Raw genomic sequence first — 19179 nt, 5'->3', positions numbered from 1 at the left:
CTGCATTATGTTGACAAATAGCCAGCAATATGCAGCTAGCTAACTAGCTATCTAGCAAGCTACGTTAGATCATTTGAAAAGATAACTAACCAGCAATCTACAGTATATCAGCTTGTATAAATTGGAAATAGTCTTCGCAAATAATCTACATATTTCAGTGTTTTTGGATGCAATGTGCTTATTTTTTTCACACCTGCATCAAATATTTCAAAAATATTCTTGCTGTCCCGCCATCTACAATTTGAATTTGATTGGCTGCTAGGAAAGAATGGGCGGAGTTGCATAAACAGTCTGAGGCAGTGCAGCTTCACAGGCACCTTCACCACTTGTGCATCATTCTCTGTCATAGCGCTCCCCCATGAGGTTGACTATATTACTCTCATGCAAGTTATTCTTCCCACTGTCCCAAAAGTCACTCTTAACCGTCGTTTTTCTTGTCAAATAATATTTAAAGGGCGACATCTTTGTAATGCAAAAGATGTGTAAAGTATAAAAAAATGCCTCATCTTGCAGTGTGATTTAACTTGAAACTTTTCTTCAACAATGTGCGTTATAAGGAGGCGCTTATTTAACTAGAGTATAGTAAACTGAGCAATACATAAATATTCGCCTCATTATAAACGGACATTGTCGAAGAAAAGTTTCTAATCATGCAGCCCGATTATAATGAGGTTCATGGTCATCTTTACACTTTGCACGATTATTTTAGCCTCGGCAGCCTGATCCCTGCATTCACCATTCTATGTAACTTACTTCAATGGGGAATGCAGTGATCCTGCTGTTTCCACCAGGATACATATATTTTATGAAAATTTCACCCGTAGTCAACAATAAAGACATTGCATCAACAATCTGCACCAAAAACCTTTTATTCTATAAAAGGAGTGGGGTAAATCTCAACTGTACAGGGGGAAACAGACTTAATGAAACACCATTTTTCACAGTATCAAAAAGCTCACGTTCTTCCTCACTAATCTTTACAGATTTGTTCTGTACAAATACAAAACAAATAATATTAATGACATTAACAATAACTGCATTGCACTGAGTAATATAGTACTGGCCCAAAAGTTAATGCATTCAATATAAAATACCTACAATTCTGGTTGTTAAAGTAACTGTCCAGTGACAATCTATTCTGTTAACTCATACCGAAATAATGTTGTTGACTCATCCAATACTTGTATTTGTGGCCAAAGCATCATTTGGATGCTGCTCAATCATTTGGACACTGCTCAAATGTGTAACTCAAACAGACCGTTTAAAAAATGCTTGCCATTTCCTCATAGAGGATGATGTCATCCTCCTGAAGGAGGATGAGCTGGCCAATCAGCGGTCTACTGGCACAAATATTTTTAATGACCGGTATACGCCCATACCATTCTGTTGTTGGGGTACACCTACACTATTGCAACGCAGAAAACCTGTGTTTTAACATAGTGAATTAAAACAAACTGGAAGTAAACAATTTCACTCGTTGTTATTAATTCTAGGTGATATGTCATAAAAATCTGCCAACACTAGACAGTTACTTTAAGAAAAGGAGTTTTGATTAATGATAAGAGGCACACTCACACACTTATACACACATGCACACACACACACAATCAATCCACGCTTACATTATGTGGTGCCATATTGTTGAAGTGAGGGGTGACTAGTGAAGTGGATAAATGGGCTTGTACAAATACAGTACAGTATAGAGTCTTAAGTCGTATGCTGCCACGGCTAAACCATAAATGGATCTGTCTTTTGTTGAACAGAACATTTCTATATTGACGTACTGCATTGTATTGATCTATTCTGGTATTGTTTTCTTTGTGGTATATGGAGTAATACTTCACAATGGACATTAAAGGGGAACTTGTATTGTACGCATCAATGAGGTAAGGTGGGTTTGACCAATGATAACAGATGTTAGATCATATCAGATTTTCAACTCTGGGTTGACTAACACCTTTACCTCTCCATCCCCACCCATACTGTCTATGTCTCAATTAATGGCCCCATATTCCCTATATAGTGCACTACTTTTAACCAAAGCCCTAGGGGGCCTGGTCAAAAGAAGTGCATTAGATAGTAGGGTGCCATTTTGGACGGTTGTTCAGGTTGAGACGGTCCTTCATGGTTTTGTTGTTGTGTGTTGCATGTCATTAGGACTGTAAGGTTAGGGCAGCATAATCACACCGACATGCTCACCAACCTCACAAAAACTAAATGTGCACGACACAAACGGGACCGATTTTTGGGACGTTAAAAAAAAGAACACTTTTTTTTTTTATAACACATTTCAGTTGTAAATCCATCCAACAGAGTAGAAAATAAAAGAAAAAATGATATTTTTCACATTGTCTAGTCAGTGTTAAAAATAGAACTCCACCCGTTACATTTATTATGCTTTTTGATTATATACAGTATGTACACTTCCTGCTCTTGAATTATTTCTCATAGTCCTTAATGTCTAATACCATCTAATAACAAGTTGCAATCAAATGCATGTCCTCTTCTGGAAATATGTGCTTAGTAACATTGTTAGGGGTTGAAGCAGAGAATGAGAGAATCTCATAGGAGCATTGCATTGCTCTGTGTGGACCAATAAAATCCCTCTCTGCTTCAGGCATGCGCTCAACTCAACCCACACCAAGGCTGGGTTCACAGTCAGAAAAGCACTATTATCTGCACTTTGTTTTTACATTGTCAACAGAAAAAAATGAAATGTTAAATTCAATCGTGTTTTATTTAGCTAGCGTTTGAAATGATGATGGCTGCTGCGACTGTTAGTGAGAGAGCTAAACACTTACATGTTCTTTAGTATGCCCTCTGTACGCATGTACCATAGGAGCTGTACTTAGCCACTGACTTCAGAACAGCGCTTAAGAGGGAGGTTTGTGTATGTCCCAGTAGCAAGATGTACATTACCACTGACTCCAGAACAGTGCTTAGTAGCGAGTGCTGTATATGTTCCTGTAGCAACACATATTTAACCACTTACCCCAGTACTGCGCTAGGAGCGAGGTCTGTGGAGGTTGCATAATCAAGTGAACACAGAGAGCAGGAGCTAAAAACAACCACCCCAAGACATGGAGATCAGTCAGGCTCAGAGTAGGAGTACTGATCTAGGATCAGTTTAGCCTTTTAGATAATAATGAATATGATAATATGGATCAGAACTCCTACTCTGAGACTCTTTGTGAATACAGGCCCTGATCTGGGTCGATAATTGGGTAGAAATGCTGTGATGTGTCGGCAGGGCAATGAGACCCCGTTTCCCGGGTAACCCTGAAGACCAAAACAAACGTGCGTTTCTAAAAACAGAGTTTCCCAGATTGACTTTGATTCATTAAGGCTCCGACGGGCTGCACCGAACACACACTTCTAAAATCCTCAGTTCTGATTATTTGTTACACACACAAACACAAGCTCCCCTAGTTTGTAATCTCAACCTCTTTCTTGTTATACTTTTACAGCCTCAAACACAATCTAAGGATATGAAATAGTAAAAAAAAGGGATGTTATTATGCTATGAGCCAATCATTAGCAAATAGAAAGAGAAAGAGAAGAAATTGAAAAAACTTACAGAAGGCCTTTTTTTTTTAAAACAACACAAATACTGTTACTGAACAACAAGCTATAAATGTGGGGCAAGTGAACATGATTTAATTTCTGATTGAAAATATTAATAAAACAGAATCTTCACAGTCTTGTAGCTCCCTGTTTTAGGAGATGGGGGAGCGGAGAAATGGCGTGGAAGGGGGTTGAATAAGACATTTCTACACCACCACACCCGAGGGGTCTGCTGACTCTGCTGAGGAAAGGATATGTATGGAGGAGAGGACACGATGCATCATCAACTGTCTTTAAATAGCACACACTACACTAACACTCACACACAATCACACACACATACAGGCAGCTAGCCCATGCATGCAACGCAGGTTAACAGAAGATGATAAAACACAGTAAACAGTTGCTAGACAGAAATGTAATCTCTGAAGTGTTTTCCCCTCTCAAATAAACAAACATGCCTCCACCTCCTCTCTGTCCTCCTTATCCTCTTGCTCTGAGCTGAGTGTGTGATGTAGGTAACCCTGCATCATTTCAAAGTATGTCCTCCGTCTCTCTCTCTGTCCAGCCTGTCCATCTCTCTCTCTGCTGTATCCCAGGTTTGTCTTCACTGGTTTGTCGATCTTCTGGATGGATAGGGTGCTGTTGAAGTAGATAGCCTCTGGCTGTGTGCACACTGAGTGGGGTGTGAGGGAGAAACGAGGAGGTAAACTGTGGGGTATGAGAGTTGTGGACTACCCCTTCAGGTGCTAAGCAACCAGAAAACAACAACAAACTCCTCTCATCCTTTTGGGATCTTCCTTCTCCACCTCTTTAATGTAATGATCTCCACGATGACCCACAGTTCAAAATGGAGGACGAGGCGTAGCGTAGAGAAGATTAGGTCTAAACAATGGACCAGCAATGCGATCAAAAATGACTGAAAGTGAATTTTAGCAGTACAGAAAGCTCGCCATCAAAGTGGATAATAAACACAATCATAGTGAATTTCAGCTAACTACTGTGCAAACACATAACATAACTGTTTTACTGCCATTCTATTCATTTAAATGTTTTTCAAATGATCTACAGCCACTTTATTACTTGATTTCCTGACCACTGGTGACATTTTCAATGCTAATCCTGTCGAATCAGCGCTGGTCCAATGAACGAGTTTATTTTCAAACGCTCCCGCATGGAACATGTATGTTGTCTTAACCTTGATTATTTTTTAGAGAGGAGAGGAGGGGGAACAGTAAAAGGAAGTGGCACAGCAGAGAACCTCTAGGGGTCAGAGTTCAGGCCCTCCCATCTGAGTCCCGAGGGGGGCTGGGGAGGGAGGTGATGGGTTGGAGGGCGAAGGTAGTAGGGGGTTAAGGTTTAAAGGTCAAAGGTCAGGGGTCATGGTTCACATCATGACGTGGCGTCTCCGGTGTAGGGCTAGGTGGTCAGACCGGGAGAAGGAGCGGTCACAGTCGGTGCAGCGGAAGGGCTTGATGCCCGTGTGTTTACGGAAGTGTCGCGTCAGCTCGTCTGACCGGGCGAACCTCCAGGTACAGCCCTCCCATGTACAGTGGTACGGCTTCTCTCCTACAGGGAAGAAGATATGGAGATGATTAGTTGATTGGTTGATTGATTGTGCAAATATTGGAATAAAACCAGTTAAATCTAACTAAATGTAATATAAAACGTAACCTAAGAAACAATAACTAGTAATGATTTATCCTGAGAGGGCCATAAACAATAACTAGTAATGATTTATCCTGAGAGGGCCATAAACAATAACTAGTAATGATTTATCCTGAGAGGGCCATAAACAATAACTAGTAATGATTTATCATGAGAGGGCCATAAACAATAACTAGTAATGATTTATCCTGAGAGGGCCATAAACAATAACTAGTAATGATTTATCCTGAGAGGGCCATAAACAATAACTAGTAATGATTTATCCTGAGAGGGCCATAAACAATAACTAGTAATGATTTATCCTGAGAGGGCCATAAACAATAACTAGTAATGATTTATCCTGAGAGGGCCATAAACAATAACTAGTAATGATTTATCCTGAGGGCCATAAACAATAACTAGTAATGATTTATCCTGAGAGGGCCATAAACAATAACTAGTAACGATTTATCCTGAGAGGGCCATAAACAATAACTAGTAATGATTTATCCTGAGAGGGCCATAAACAATAACTAGTAATGATTTATCATGAGGACCATAAATGATAACTAGTAATTATTTATCATGAGAGGGCCATAAACGATACTAGTAATTATTTATCATGAGAGGGCCATAAACGATACTAGTAATTATTTATCATGAGAGGGCCATAAACGATAACTAGTAATGCTTTATCATGAGAGGGCCATAAACAATAACTAGTAATGATTTATCATGAGGGCCATAAACAATAACTAGTAATTATTTATCATGAGAGGGCCATAAACGATACTAGTAATTATTTATCATGAGAGGGCCATAAACGATAACTAGTAATTATTTATCATGAGAGGGCCATAAACAATAACTAGTAATGATTTCTCATGAGGGCCATAAACGATAACTAGTAATTATTTATCATGAGAGGGCCATAAACGATACTAGTAATTATTTATCATGAGAGGGCCATAAACAATAACTAGTAATGGTTTATCATGAGAGGGCCATAAACAATAACTAGTAATGGTTTATCATGAGAGGGCCATAAACAATAACTAGTAATGGTTTATCCTGAGAGGGCCATTAACAATAACTAGTAATGATTTATCCTGAGAGGGCCATAAACAATAACTAGTAATGATTTATCATGAGAGGGCCATAAACAATAACTAGTCATTATTTATCATGAGAGGGCCATAAACAATAACTAGTAACTATTTATCATGAGAGGGCCATAAACAATAACTAGTAACTATTTATCATGAGAGGGCCATAAACAATAACTAGTAACTATTTATCATGAGAGGGCCATAAACAATAGCTAGTAATTATTTATCCTGAGAGGGCCATAAACAATAACTAGTAATCCTGCATACTCATAGAAAGGTTCAAAACTCACCTTTCTGCTAAAAATAGTTATACATTGCTGAGGTGTAGTCACTTTTGAGGACACAAGCTCAAGTACAAATATGATACAAATATTATTTATTTCCTATTCAACAAAACTGTATGAATAAGGCTTGAAATGACATATGCTTTCTAAATATAGCATCATCAAATGATAAAATGATTATAAAGATCTTATTTATTTTCTAAAGGTCTCTCCTGATCTAAATGTCTCATCGCTGTGAACGTCTCACAGAGCTCTAGCTTGGCTTCCTGAACTCGCTAGGAACTAGCCTTTCATCTCATATTAATATTGTCCATCTATGACAAACAAAGTGTTTTGTTTAACATTATTTTAGATGAATGCCAATAAATCAATCTCTGAATGTGCTACCGTGATGAAACCACTCTCTCCTGCTGCGCTACGATGTAACGATTACAGGCACGTGCTTTGTCTATGGCTGTGATGTAGGGTTCAGCGAGGAGTTGATGGACAGTCGGAAGAGCAAATGGAATGGTAAGAGGGACATCCCAGATTTCACATCCTACGTCATACAGACCCAGAAAAAAATACTGGTGTGTCCGTGGGAACAATGCAAGACATTTCGATCTACTGTATCCACAGATCGATTTATAAGAGAACATGTCATTCGGAGGCAGTACTTTAGGTAAAAAACAATAAGATATGAAGCTCTAGTATAGATCTACATTAAGTGTCTCTTCATTGGCTACAAAATGTGGGTCCTGGGTCAGTCATTGGCTAAAGATTAGTATGTGGGTGGGACAGGGTCAGTGTGTGTGTTACCTGTGTGTATCCTGCGGTGGGCTTTGAGGTGTGAGCTCTTGGTGTACACCTTGTTACAGCCATCATAGTCACACATATGAACACGTCTCCTCTTCATGTCTGGCGAATCAGGATCCACCTGCATGTCCATGTCTACGCCTGACCTGAGAGAGAGAGAGAGAGAGAGAAAGAGAGAGAGAGAGAGGGGAAGGCAAAGGAGAGAGAGAGAAGGAACGAGACAGAGAGAGAAACAATGGAAGAGAGAGAGAGAGAGGAAGGCAAAGGAGAGAGAGAGAGAAGGAAATAAATGGAGAGATAAACAATGGAAGAGAGAGAGAGGAAGGCAAAGGAGAGAGAGAGAGAGAGAGAGAGAAGGAAAGAGATGGAGAGAGAAACAATGGAAGAGAGAGAGAGAGGGGGGGGACCTGTCATGATATGGGTAAGGCTGGAGTGACATGCATTGAGTCGTGTATTTAGTGAAATGACAGAATGTCAGAGGATCACCTGTATTAGCAGGATTACTAGAAAGAAGCGAGTTACCTGAATATGAATATGAACTGTTAGTGTTACCCGATCATATTTCATACAGCCCCACCCATACTGTCTATGTCCCAAATAACCCTAGAAGGAAAATGACTAACACCTCTCCAGCCCCACCCATACTGTCTTTGTCCCAAATAACCCTGGAAAAAATTAACTAACACCTTTACCTCTCCAGCCCCACCCATACTGTCTATGTCCCAACTAACCCTGGAAGGAAATGACTAACACCTTTACCTCTCCAGCCCCACCCATACTGTCTATGTCCCAACTAACCCTGGAAGGAAATGACTATGATGTAACACCTTTACCTCTCCAGCCCCACCCATACTGTCTATGTCCCAACTAACCCTGGAAGGAAATGACTAACACCTTTACCTCTCCAGCCCCACCCATACTGTCTATGTCCCAACTAACCCTGGAAGGAAATGACTATGATGTAACACCTTTACCTCTCCAGCCCCACCCATACTGTCTATGTCCCAACTAACCCTGGAAGGAAATGACTAACACCTTTACCTCTCCAGCCCCACCCATACTGTCTATGTCTCAACTAACCCTGGAAGGAAATGACTATGATGTAACACCTTTCCCTCTCCAGCCCCACCCATACTGTCTATGTCCCAATAAACCCTGGAAAGAAATGACTAACACCTTTACCTCTCCTGCCCCACCCATAATGTCAATGTCCCAACTAACCCTGGAAGGAAATGACTAACACCTTTACCTCTCCAGCCCCACCCATACTGTCCATGTCCCAACTAACCCTTGAAAGAAATGACTAACACCTTTACCTCTCCAGCCCCAACCATACTGTCTATGTTCCAACTAACCCTGGAAAGAAAGAAATGACTAACACCTTTACCTCTCCAGCCCCAACCATACTGTCTATGTCCCAACTAACCCTGGAAGGAAATGACTAACACCTTTACCTCTCCATCCCCACCCATACTGTCTATGTCCCAACTAACCCTGGAAGGAAATGACTAACACCTTTACCTCTCCAGCCCCACCCATACTGTCTATGTCCCAACTAACCCTGGAAGGAAATGACTAACACCTTTACCTCTTCTGCCCCACCCATACTGTCTATGTCCCAACTAACCCTGGAAGGAAATTACTATGATGTAACACCTTTACCTCTCCAGCCCCACCCATACTGTCTATGTCCCAACTAACCCTGGAAGGAAATTACTAACACCTTTACCTCTCCAGCCCCAACCATACTGTCTATGTCCCAACTAACCCTGGAAGGAAATGACTGTGATGTAACACCTTTACCTCTCCAGCCCCACCCATATTGTCTATGTCCCAACTAACCCTGGAAGGAATTGACTAACACCTTTACCTCTCCAGCCCCACCCATACTGTCTATGTCCCAACTAACCCTGGAAGGAAATGACTAACACCTCTCCAGCCCCACTCATACGGTCTATGTACCAACTAACCCTGGAAGGAAATGACTATGATGTAACACCTTTCCCTCTCCAGCCCCACCCATACTGTCTATGCCCCAACTAAGCCTGGAAAGAAATTACTAACACCTTTACCTCTCCTGCCCCAGCCATACTGTCTATGTCCCAACTAACCCTGGAAGGAAATTACTAACACCTTTACCTCTCCAGCCCCACCCATACTCTCTATGTCCCAACTAACCCTGGAAGGAAATGACTAACACCTCTCCAGCCCCACTCATACGGTCTATGTACCAACTAACCCTGGAAGGAAATGACTATGATGTAACACCTTTCCCTCTCCAGCCCCACCCATACTGTCTATGTCCCAACTAACCCTGGAAGGAAATGACTAACACCTTTACCTCTCCATCCCCACTCATACTGTCTATGTCCCAACTAACCCTGGAAGGAAATGACTATAATGTATCACCTTTACCTCTCCATCCCCACCCATACTGTCTATGTCCCAACTAACCCTGGAAGGAAATGACTATGATGTAACATCCATAGCTTATAGTCCTAAAACCCTGAAATGACTTCTCTCTGGTTTGTTCAGAGTTTCCTATGGGGAAAATGAAAGGGAAAGAATAGGGTTTTGGGATAAACGCCCAAAATATGGTCTGAGGTTAACACAAACTTAGGAGATCTTATATGTTTTGTTTTATGAGACAATATTGGGGCTCCTAGTGGCGCAGCGGTCTAAGGCACTGCATCGCAGACCCTGGTTCGATCCCGGGCTGTATCACAACCGGCTGTGATCAGGAGTCCCATAGAGCGGCGCACAATTGGCCCAGTGCCGTCCTGGTTAGGGTTTGGCTGTGTAGGCCATCATTGTAAATAAGAATTTGTTCTTAACTGACTTTCCCCTTTAAGTGGCTATGGAGTCTCAAAATGGACAAACACCACTATTGCGGCTTTTTTCTCATTTTTCAAGTGAAGGCCTTTTAAGGGTGTATGCGAGCACACTTGTTCGGTTCGCCTAGCTGAGTTCAGTTTGGTGCCAGCCGAACTGAAGCATGCTGAGGCCTTAACAGAGCCTGACTCTTAATAATCACTGCAAATGAAGTCCATTGTTCAGGTTCATCACATCTCATAGTGATGTCTGGTCCCTGGGTGAATTTACAGGCCACCAGAGAGGGCTAGACAGTAACTGTCAAAACCCCATACAGTTAGACAGCTTCCAGTTCAACGCTGATCTCTCACTCAATTTAATTCAATTTGCTTTATTGGCATGACGTAACAATGTACATATTGCCAAAGCTTATTTTGGATATTTACAATATAAAAATAAATAAAAATGACAATCAAATTGTCCACTGGACAACAGTAACAACAATAACCAACCACTCTCTCTCTCTCTTCTCCCCAACTCTCCTCTCACTCTCTCTCTCTTCTCCCCAACTCTCCTCTCACTCTCTCTTCTCCCCAACTCTCCTCTCACTCACTCTCTCTTCTCCTCAACTCTCCTCTCCCTCACTCCTCAACTCTCCTCTCACTCTCTCTCTCTTCTCCCCAACTCTCCTCCTACTCTCTCTCTCTCCTCCCCAACTCTCCTCTCTCTCTCTCCTCCCCAACTCTCCTCTCTCTCTCTCTTCTCCCCAACTCTCCTCTCACTCTCTCTTCTCCCCAACTCTCCTCTCACTCTCTCTTCTCCCCAACTCTTCTCTCTCTCTCTCTTCTCCCCAACTCTCCTCTCTCTCTCTCTTCTCCCCAACTCTCCTCTCTCTCTCTCTTCTCCCCAACTCTCCTCTCTCTCTCTCTTCTCCCCAACTCTCCTCTCACTCTCTCTTCTCCCCAACTCTCCTCTCACTCTCTCTTCTCCCCAACTCTCCTCTCACTCTCTCTTCTCCCCAACTCTCCTCTCACTCTCTCTTCTCCCCAACTCTCCTCTCACTCTCTCTTCTCCTCAACTCTCCTCCCACTCTCTCTTCTCCTCAACTCTCCTCCCACTCTCTCTTCTCCTCAACTCTCCTCTCTCTTCTCCCCAACTCTCCTCTCACTCTCTCTTCTCCCCAACTCTCCTCTCACTCTCTCTTCTCCCCAACTCTCCTCTCACTCTCTCTTCTCCCCAACTCTCCTCTCACTCTCTCTTCTCTCACGCTCTTCTCCCCAACTCTCGCTCTCTCCTTTTTTTTCTCTGTCCATCTCTCCATCTCCCCTCCTTTACTTCCTCTCCCTCCCAACCTCCCTGTTCCTCGCTGCCATTCACTTTCTCCACCCTGCCAACTAGTTAACACCCTTTCCTCCTCTCTCTCTTCCTTTCTCTTGTTTTCACTGCCCAGCCATTGGCTCAAACACACTAAACCAGCACCAATAGAGCTAATATAATTCCTTCTTCATCCTATCCTGCCTGTTTAACACACTAACTCACCCCTCTCCTCTCCTTTTCTCTCTCCAAACCATTTATAAGGAGGTGTGACGGCAAACTGCATTACGTAATCTTGTTTACACCTGGTTCTGGGACAACCCTGCCCAGCAACACACACACAGCTAAGTTAACTCTCCAAGCACTACATTTCAGTTAGAAAGAGTGAGCTCTGTCTCCCCTGTTGCTGCCTCACTGCACGCACGAACATGCACGCACACACACACACACAGTTAAGTGAACTCTCCAAGCACTACATTTCAGTTAGAAAGAGTGAGCTCTGTCTCCCCTGTTGCTGCCTCACTGCACGCACGCACACGCACAGTTAAGTGAACTCTCCAAGCACTACATTTCAGTTAAATAGAGTGAGCTCTGTCTCATACAAAGTCACGCCTTTGGGGGTGTGGCGGCTGCTGCTCCCTCCTACCAAAACAATTACACATTTTGTCTCCCCTGTTGCTGCCTCACTGCACATAGAGACACACACACACACACACACACACTCTCTCTCTCTCTCTCCTCCAGTGTTCAGGGGTTACATAAGTGTCCAGAGCAGATCAGTGCTGCAGTAATGTAATTAGCGCCAGAGAGTGGAGAGGAAGGAGGAGGGACGGGCCCAGGTCACCACAGCCAAACCCAAATGTAGAAGCAAATTCACCCTATATCATTATTCTCTAATAATACACTCAACCTTCCCCAATCTTCCTGTAAAACTCTACTCATATATCAGGACTGCAAACTACCCTAAATATGTACCCCACAAAAGTCTGTTGAAATTGTGATAGCAATAAGTGTTTTATCGTATCTTGATAAAACAAACAATGGATCAATCAGCCACCATTATCTGACAATCACCCTGTGGAGGATGAGCCCAACAGAACCACCACCTTGTGGAGGATGAGCCCTACAGAACAACCACCCTGTGGAGGATGAGCCCTACAGAACCACCACCCTGTGTACTGGAGGACGAGCCCAACAGAACCACCACCCTGTGTACGGGAGGACGAGCCCAACAGAACCACCACCCTGTGTACTGGAGGACGAGCCCTACAGAACCACCACCCTGTGGAGGATGAGCCCAACAGAACCACCACCCTGTGAACTGGAGGATGAGCCCTAGAGAACCACCACAATGTGTCCAGGCCCTGTGTACTGGACGATGAGCCCTACAGAACCACCACCCTGTGTACTGGAGGACGATCCCTACAGAACCACCACCCTGTGTACTGGAGGACGAACCCTACAGAACCAATACCCTGTGGAGGATGAGCCCTACAGAACCACCACCCTGTGGAGGACGAGCCCAACAGAACCACCACCCTGTGTCCTGGAGGATGAGCCCTACAGAACCACCACCCTGTGGAGGATGAGCCCTACAGAACCACCACCCTGTGTACAGGAGGATGAGCCCTACAGAACTACCACCCTGTGTCCAGGCCCTGTGTACTGGAGGACGATCCCTACAGAACCACTACCCTGTGTCCAGGCCCTGTGTACTGGAGGACGAACCCTACAGAACCACCACCCTGTGTACTAGAGGATGAGCCCTACAGAACCACTACCCTGTGTCCAGGCCCTGTGTACTGGAGGACGAGCCCAACAGAACTACCACCCTTTGTACTGGAGGATGAGCCCAACAGAACCACCACCCTTTGTACTGGAGGATGAGCCCAACAGAACCAACACCCTGTGTACTGGAGGACGAGCCCACCAGAACCACTACCCTGTGTCCAGAACCTGTGTACTGGAGGACGAGCCCTACAGAACCACCACCCTGTGTACTGGAGGACGAACCCTACAGAACCACCACCCTGTGTCCAGGCCCTGTGTACTGGAGGACGAGCACAACAGAACCACCACCATGTGTACTGGACGACGAGCCCTACAGAACCACCACCCTGTGTACTGGAGGATGAGCCCAACAGAACCACCACCCTGTGTCCAGGCCCTGTGTACTGGAGGATGAGCCCTACAGAACCACCACCATGTGTCCAGGCCCTGTGTACTGGAGGATGAGCCCTACAGAACCACTACCCTGTGTCCAGGCCCTGTGTACTGGAGGACGAGCCCAACAGAACCACCACCCTGTGTACTGGAGGATGAGCCCAACAGAACCACCACCCTTTGTACTGGAGGATGAGCCCAACAGAACCACCACCCTGTGTACTGGAGGACGAGCCCACCAGAACCACTACCCTGTGTCCAGGCCCTGTGTACTGGAGGACGAGCCCTACAGAACCACCACCCTGTGTACTGGAGGATGAGCCCTACAGAACCACCACCATGTGTACTGGAGGACGAGCCCTACAGAACCACCACCCTGTGTACTGGAGGATAAGCCCTACAGAACCACTACCCTGTGTCCAGGCCCTGTGTACTGGAGGACGAGCACAACAGAACCACCACCCTGTGTACTGGAGGATGAACCCTACAGAACCACTACCCTGTGTCCAAGGCCTGTGTACTGGAGGATGAGCCCTACAGAACCACCACCCTGTGTCCAGGCCCTGTGTACTGGAGGACGAGCCCTACAGAACCACCACCCTGTGAACTGGAGGATAAGCCCTACAGAACCACCGCCCTGTGAACTGGAGGATAAGCCCTACAGAACCACTACCCTGTGTCCAGGCCCTGTGTACTGGAGGACGAGCATAACAGAACCACCACCCTGTGTACTGGAGGATGAACCCTACAGAACCACCACCCTGTGTACTGGAGGATGAGCCCAACAGAACCACCACCATGTGTCCAGGCCCTGTGTACTGGAGGATGAGCCCTACAGAACCACCACCCTGTGTCCAAGGCCTGTATACTGGAGGATGAGCCTTACAGAACCACCACCATGTGTCCAGGCCCTGTGTACTGGAGGACGAGCACAACAGAACCACCACCCTGTGTACTGGAGGATGAGCCCTACAGAACCACCACCCTGTGTACTGGAGGATGAGCCCAACAGAACCACCACCATGTGTCCAGGCCCTGTGTACTGGAGGATGAGCCCTACAGAACCACCACCCTGTGTCCAAGGCCTGTATACTGGAGGATGAGCCTTACAGAACCACCACCATGTGTCCAGGCCCTGTGTACTGGAGGACGAGCACAACAGAACCACCACCCTGTGTACTGGAGGATGAGCCCTACAGAACCACCACCCTGTGTACTGGAGGATGAGCCCAACAGAACCACCACCATGTGTCCAGGCCCTGTGTACTGGAGGACGAGCACAACAGAACCACCACCCTGTGTACTGGAGGATGAGCCCAACAGAACCACCACCCTGTACACTGGAGGACGAGCCCAACAGAACCACCACCCTGTGTCCTGGAGGATGAGCCCTACAGAACCACCACCTTGTGTTCAGGCCCTGTGTACTGGAGGATGAGCCCTACTGAACCACCTTCCAGTCTATGACACTCACCCTGTGTCCAGGCCTATACCACGACCTTTCAGTCTATGACACTCACCCTGTGTCCAGGTCTATACCACCACCTTCCAGTCTATGACACTCACCCTGTGTCCAGGCCTATACCACCACCTTCCAGTCTATGACACTCACCCTGTGTCCAGGCCAATACCACCACCTTCCAGTCTATGACACTCACCCTGTGTCCAGGCCTATACCACCACCTTCCAATCTATGACACTCACCCTGTGTCCAGTCCTATACCACCACCTTCCAGTCTGACACTCACCCTGTGTCCAGTCCCGGTGTACTGAAGGAAGCTGAACCCGACTCTGTCCCACTCTCCACATCACTGTCACTCTGGTACTCCACTGGAGACGCTGAGCCAGGCTTGATACGCACTAGAAGAAAAGATGGATAAATGGAGAGGGGAAGAGAGAGGATGTAAGAAAGAGAGAAGGAGCAATGGGACAGAGTGAGAAGGAAAGAAATTGACAATGTAGAGGAAGATGGAAAGGTTTACAGACAGAGAGGGGGAGAGAAAGGCAAAAACAACAGGGGGTTAGCAACTTAAATCCAACCACCATAACACATAGTACTTGGCAACACAAAAGGTAAGCCAGGCCCTCCCAGCTGAGTGGATTTGAATTTCTACTTGGGTGTGAGAGAACTCCCATTATACTTAGGTGTGGTTGGCTGTGCTGTGGAGGCAGGTGATTGTATTTGTGAACCCCCCTCTTTACCCTACCCCCATTCCTCTCTTAGTGGGTCAGAATGTGGCGAATGCATTGTTCAAAGTTTCTCTTCCCTGAGGATGCGAGGGGGTGGGGGTGTAGTGACGATGGAGTTGGGATTGGGGCGGGGTAAAGAACTGTCCTTTGTGCATGAGGAACCCCCCCCCCCAACCCCTATTACTACTGCAACCCACCTCATTCAACGACAAAATTACTAAATCTCCTCTGCATCTCCATAAACCACATCCCGTCACACATACCCTCCTCACCGCTGCTCTCTCTTCCCCCTGTGTCTTCCCCCCCTCCTCTCTCTCTCAATATAAAGGGCTTTATTGACATGGGAAACACATGTTAAACATGGCCAAAGTAAGTGAACTAGATAATTAACTAAAGTGAAACAAACATTACAAATGAACAGTAAACATTACAATCACAAAAGTTCCAAAATAATAAAAACATTTCAAATGTCATATTATGTACAGTGGGGCAAAAAAGTATTTAGTCAGCCACCAATTGTGCAAGTTCTCCCACTTAAAAAGATGAGGCCTGTAATTTTCATCATAGGTACACTTCAACTACGACAGACAAAATGAGAAAAAAAATCCAGAAAATCACATTGTAGGATTTTTTATAAATTTATTTGCAAATTATGGTGGAAAATAACTATTTGGTCACCTACAAACAAGCACGATTTCTGGCTCTCACAGACCTGTAACTTCTTCTTTAAGAGGCTCCTCTGTCCTCCACTCGTTTTTTTTCTAATTTTGTCTGTCATAGTTGAAGTGTACCTATGATGAAAATTACAGGCCTCTCTCATCTTTTTAAGTGGGAGAACTTGCACAATTGGTGGCTGATTAAATACTTTTTTGCCCCACTGTATATATAGTGTTGTAACGATGTGCAAATAGTTAAAGTACAAAAGGAAAAATAAATAAACAAATATGGGTTGTATATACAATGGTGCTTGTTCTTCACTGTTTGCCCTTTTCTTGTGGCACAATCACAAATCTTGCATGTTGTGATGTCACACTGGTATTTCACCCAATAGATTTGTGAGTTCATCAAATTGGGTTTGTTTTTTAATTCTTTGTGGATCTGTGTAATCTGAGGGAAATATGTGTCTCTAATATGGTCATACATTGGGCAGGAGGTTAGGAAGTGCAGCTCAGTTTCCACCTCATTTTGTGGGCAGTGAGCACATAGCCTGTCTTCTCTTGAGTGCCAGGTCTGCCTACGGCGGCCTTTCTCAATAGCAAGGCTATGCTCACTGAGTCTGTACATAGTCAACACTTTCCTTAAGTTTGGGTCAGCCACAGTGGTCAGGTATTCTGCCACGGTTTACTCTCTGTTTTAGGGCAAAATAGCAGTCTAGTTTGCTCTGTTTATTTATTAATTATTTCCAAATGTGTCAAGTAATTATCTTTTTATTTTCTCAAGATTTGGTTGGGTCTAATTGTGTTAGACTCTTCTCCAGGTTCATCTCTCTCTCTCTCACTATGTGCATGCATGCTGGGAGTTTTTTGGAGTTTGAGTGTTTTCTATGGTGGAGGGTTAATGAACAGTTTGTTTCAGCTGTACCCACAGTTTTTAGTTTTATTTTCAAAGTTAAGGTGGAAGAGGACAGAGTTTTAGTTTCCTTTGAACGGCGTGGTGTCCGCGATGGCTTCACAGCCTAGCGCGGAGGAGACGCTGTCATTACGGCATGGATTCAGGTGTGTTCCTGAGAATGGAAGTAAGGTTCTGCTTACGGTCGGCAAACAGGTGTGAGCTGAATTTATACATTCCGCTTCCAGAATTAACAAAGCTGTGGTTGTGTTCATGCAAAGAGAACATTTGGTGGGTAGGCTCATTGCTAGCAGAATATTTGTACGGGGTGTGTTGGTGCCAATCTCCCCTCTTTCTACCCCCTCAACCAGGGTGGTAGTTGCAAATTTGCCTCTGTTTATTACGGATTATAAAAAAAAGGGGGGGGGGGGGGGGGGGGGGGGGAGAGAGTTGTTTTGGTAAAGTTGCTAGTGGTTTTGTGTACTGTCGTCAGGTTTTCAGGCAGATACAGGCCTGAGCTACAGGCAGTTCGATTCTGGGTATGTCATTTTAGGCGAAAATTGAATAAAAGGGGCAGATCCTTTTGTTTTACCTAGTGGATGTTTGGAGAACTAGATATTCCAACAAAAGACAGTATACATGGGTGAAGGCCTTTGGAACTAGGGTGAGTGCAGCCCGGCTTGATCGATTTTACCTGTCCAGGAATCAAAGCAATAGGCTGTTGGGCGCTACCATTCTCCCGGTGGGTTTTTCAGACCACATAACCATGTCTATTTCACCAGGGCCTCGGCAGGCATCCTATCCTCCCAGCTCCTTCTTCTTTAGTTTGGTAAGACAGAGCAGTGAAACCAAGGGTATGCATTGTCTACGGCTGTCTGATGGGTGTGGGGGGGGGGGTGACCTCTGTGGTGGGGGAGATGCGGTTGTATAGGGCAGAGTTGTATAGGGCAGAATTGTTTGATCTATGTGAGCTCAGGTTTTTGTTTGCAGAACTCCCTAAGCTCTGGCACAGACGGATGAAATGGACATTCCCCTGTTGTCCCATGAACTGGCAGAGGCTGTAATCCAGATGTCCCCTGACTGTGCACCAGGGGTCGATATTGTGAATAATTGGACTGAATTTATTCTGCGTGTTGCGTGAGTGCGTTGGGGTAGGAGAGTTGCTGATGAGCTGCTGTCGGGCGGCTCTGACTCTCCTGCCCAAAAAAGGGGACTTGTGTGACCTTAAGAGCTGGAGGCCTGTGGCATTGCTCTGTGCGGATAACAATATATTTGCCAAGGTCCTCGCTAACAGAGGTCCTCGCTAATATCCCATCTGGACTCTATAGGAGGACCAGACATATTGTGTCCCGGGACGCTCAATCACAGACAACTTGTTCTTAAACAGGGACAAGTTGGACTTGTCGAGAGGTTCTAATGTGAACTTTGGAACTGGTCTCTTTAGATCAAGAGGCTTTTGATAGAGTGGACCATGAGTATATGTTTAATGTCTGTGTTTATGTTTGGGGAAAGGTTTTTGACCTGTGTGAAGATGTTGTATACTGGGGCGTCATATATGATCAAGGTGGTAGGGGGGCTCAGTAGGCCAGTCTGGGCGAGACAGGGCATTAGACAAGGATGCCCTCAATCGGGCAGTTGCAGTTGAAGTCGGAGGTTTACATATACTTAGGTTGGAGTCATTCAAACTCGTTTTTCAACCACTCCACAAATTTCTTGTTAACAAACTATAGTTTTGGCTTGTCGGGTAGGACATC

General features: G+C 44.9%; 1 protein-coding gene across 5 annotated transcripts in view; it reads right to left on the bottom strand.

The window, feature by feature from the left end:
* Positions 1 to 853: 853 nt before the first annotated feature.
* The window catches only part of LOC110491126 (Krueppel-like factor 8), a 166510-nt gene continuing 148184 nt past the window's right edge, over positions 854 to 19179 (bottom strand). For all 5 annotated transcript variants that reach the window (XM_036950140.1, XM_036950156.1, XM_036950131.1 and 2 more), the window contains 3 exons: positions 15436 to 15547; positions 7403 to 7545; positions 854 to 5133 (listed from right to left, as the gene is read on the bottom strand). In XM_036950140.1, the coding sequence (XP_036806035.1) occupies positions 4952 to 5133; positions 7403 to 7545; positions 15436 to 15547 (437 nt within the window). In that variant the 3' untranslated portion in view covers positions 854 to 4951. The remainder of the gene's footprint in view (positions 5134 to 7402; positions 7546 to 15435; positions 15548 to 19179) is intronic.

The sequence above is a fragment of the Oncorhynchus mykiss genome, chromosome 2 (assembly GCF_013265735.2).
Source record: "Oncorhynchus mykiss isolate Arlee chromosome 2, USDA_OmykA_1.1, whole genome shotgun sequence".
NCBI classification, from domain to species: Eukaryota; Metazoa; Chordata; class Actinopteri; order Salmoniformes; family Salmonidae; genus Oncorhynchus; species Oncorhynchus mykiss.
The sequence above is the reverse complement of the archived record's forward strand: the minus strand, read 5'-3'. Positions and strand labels throughout refer to the sequence as shown.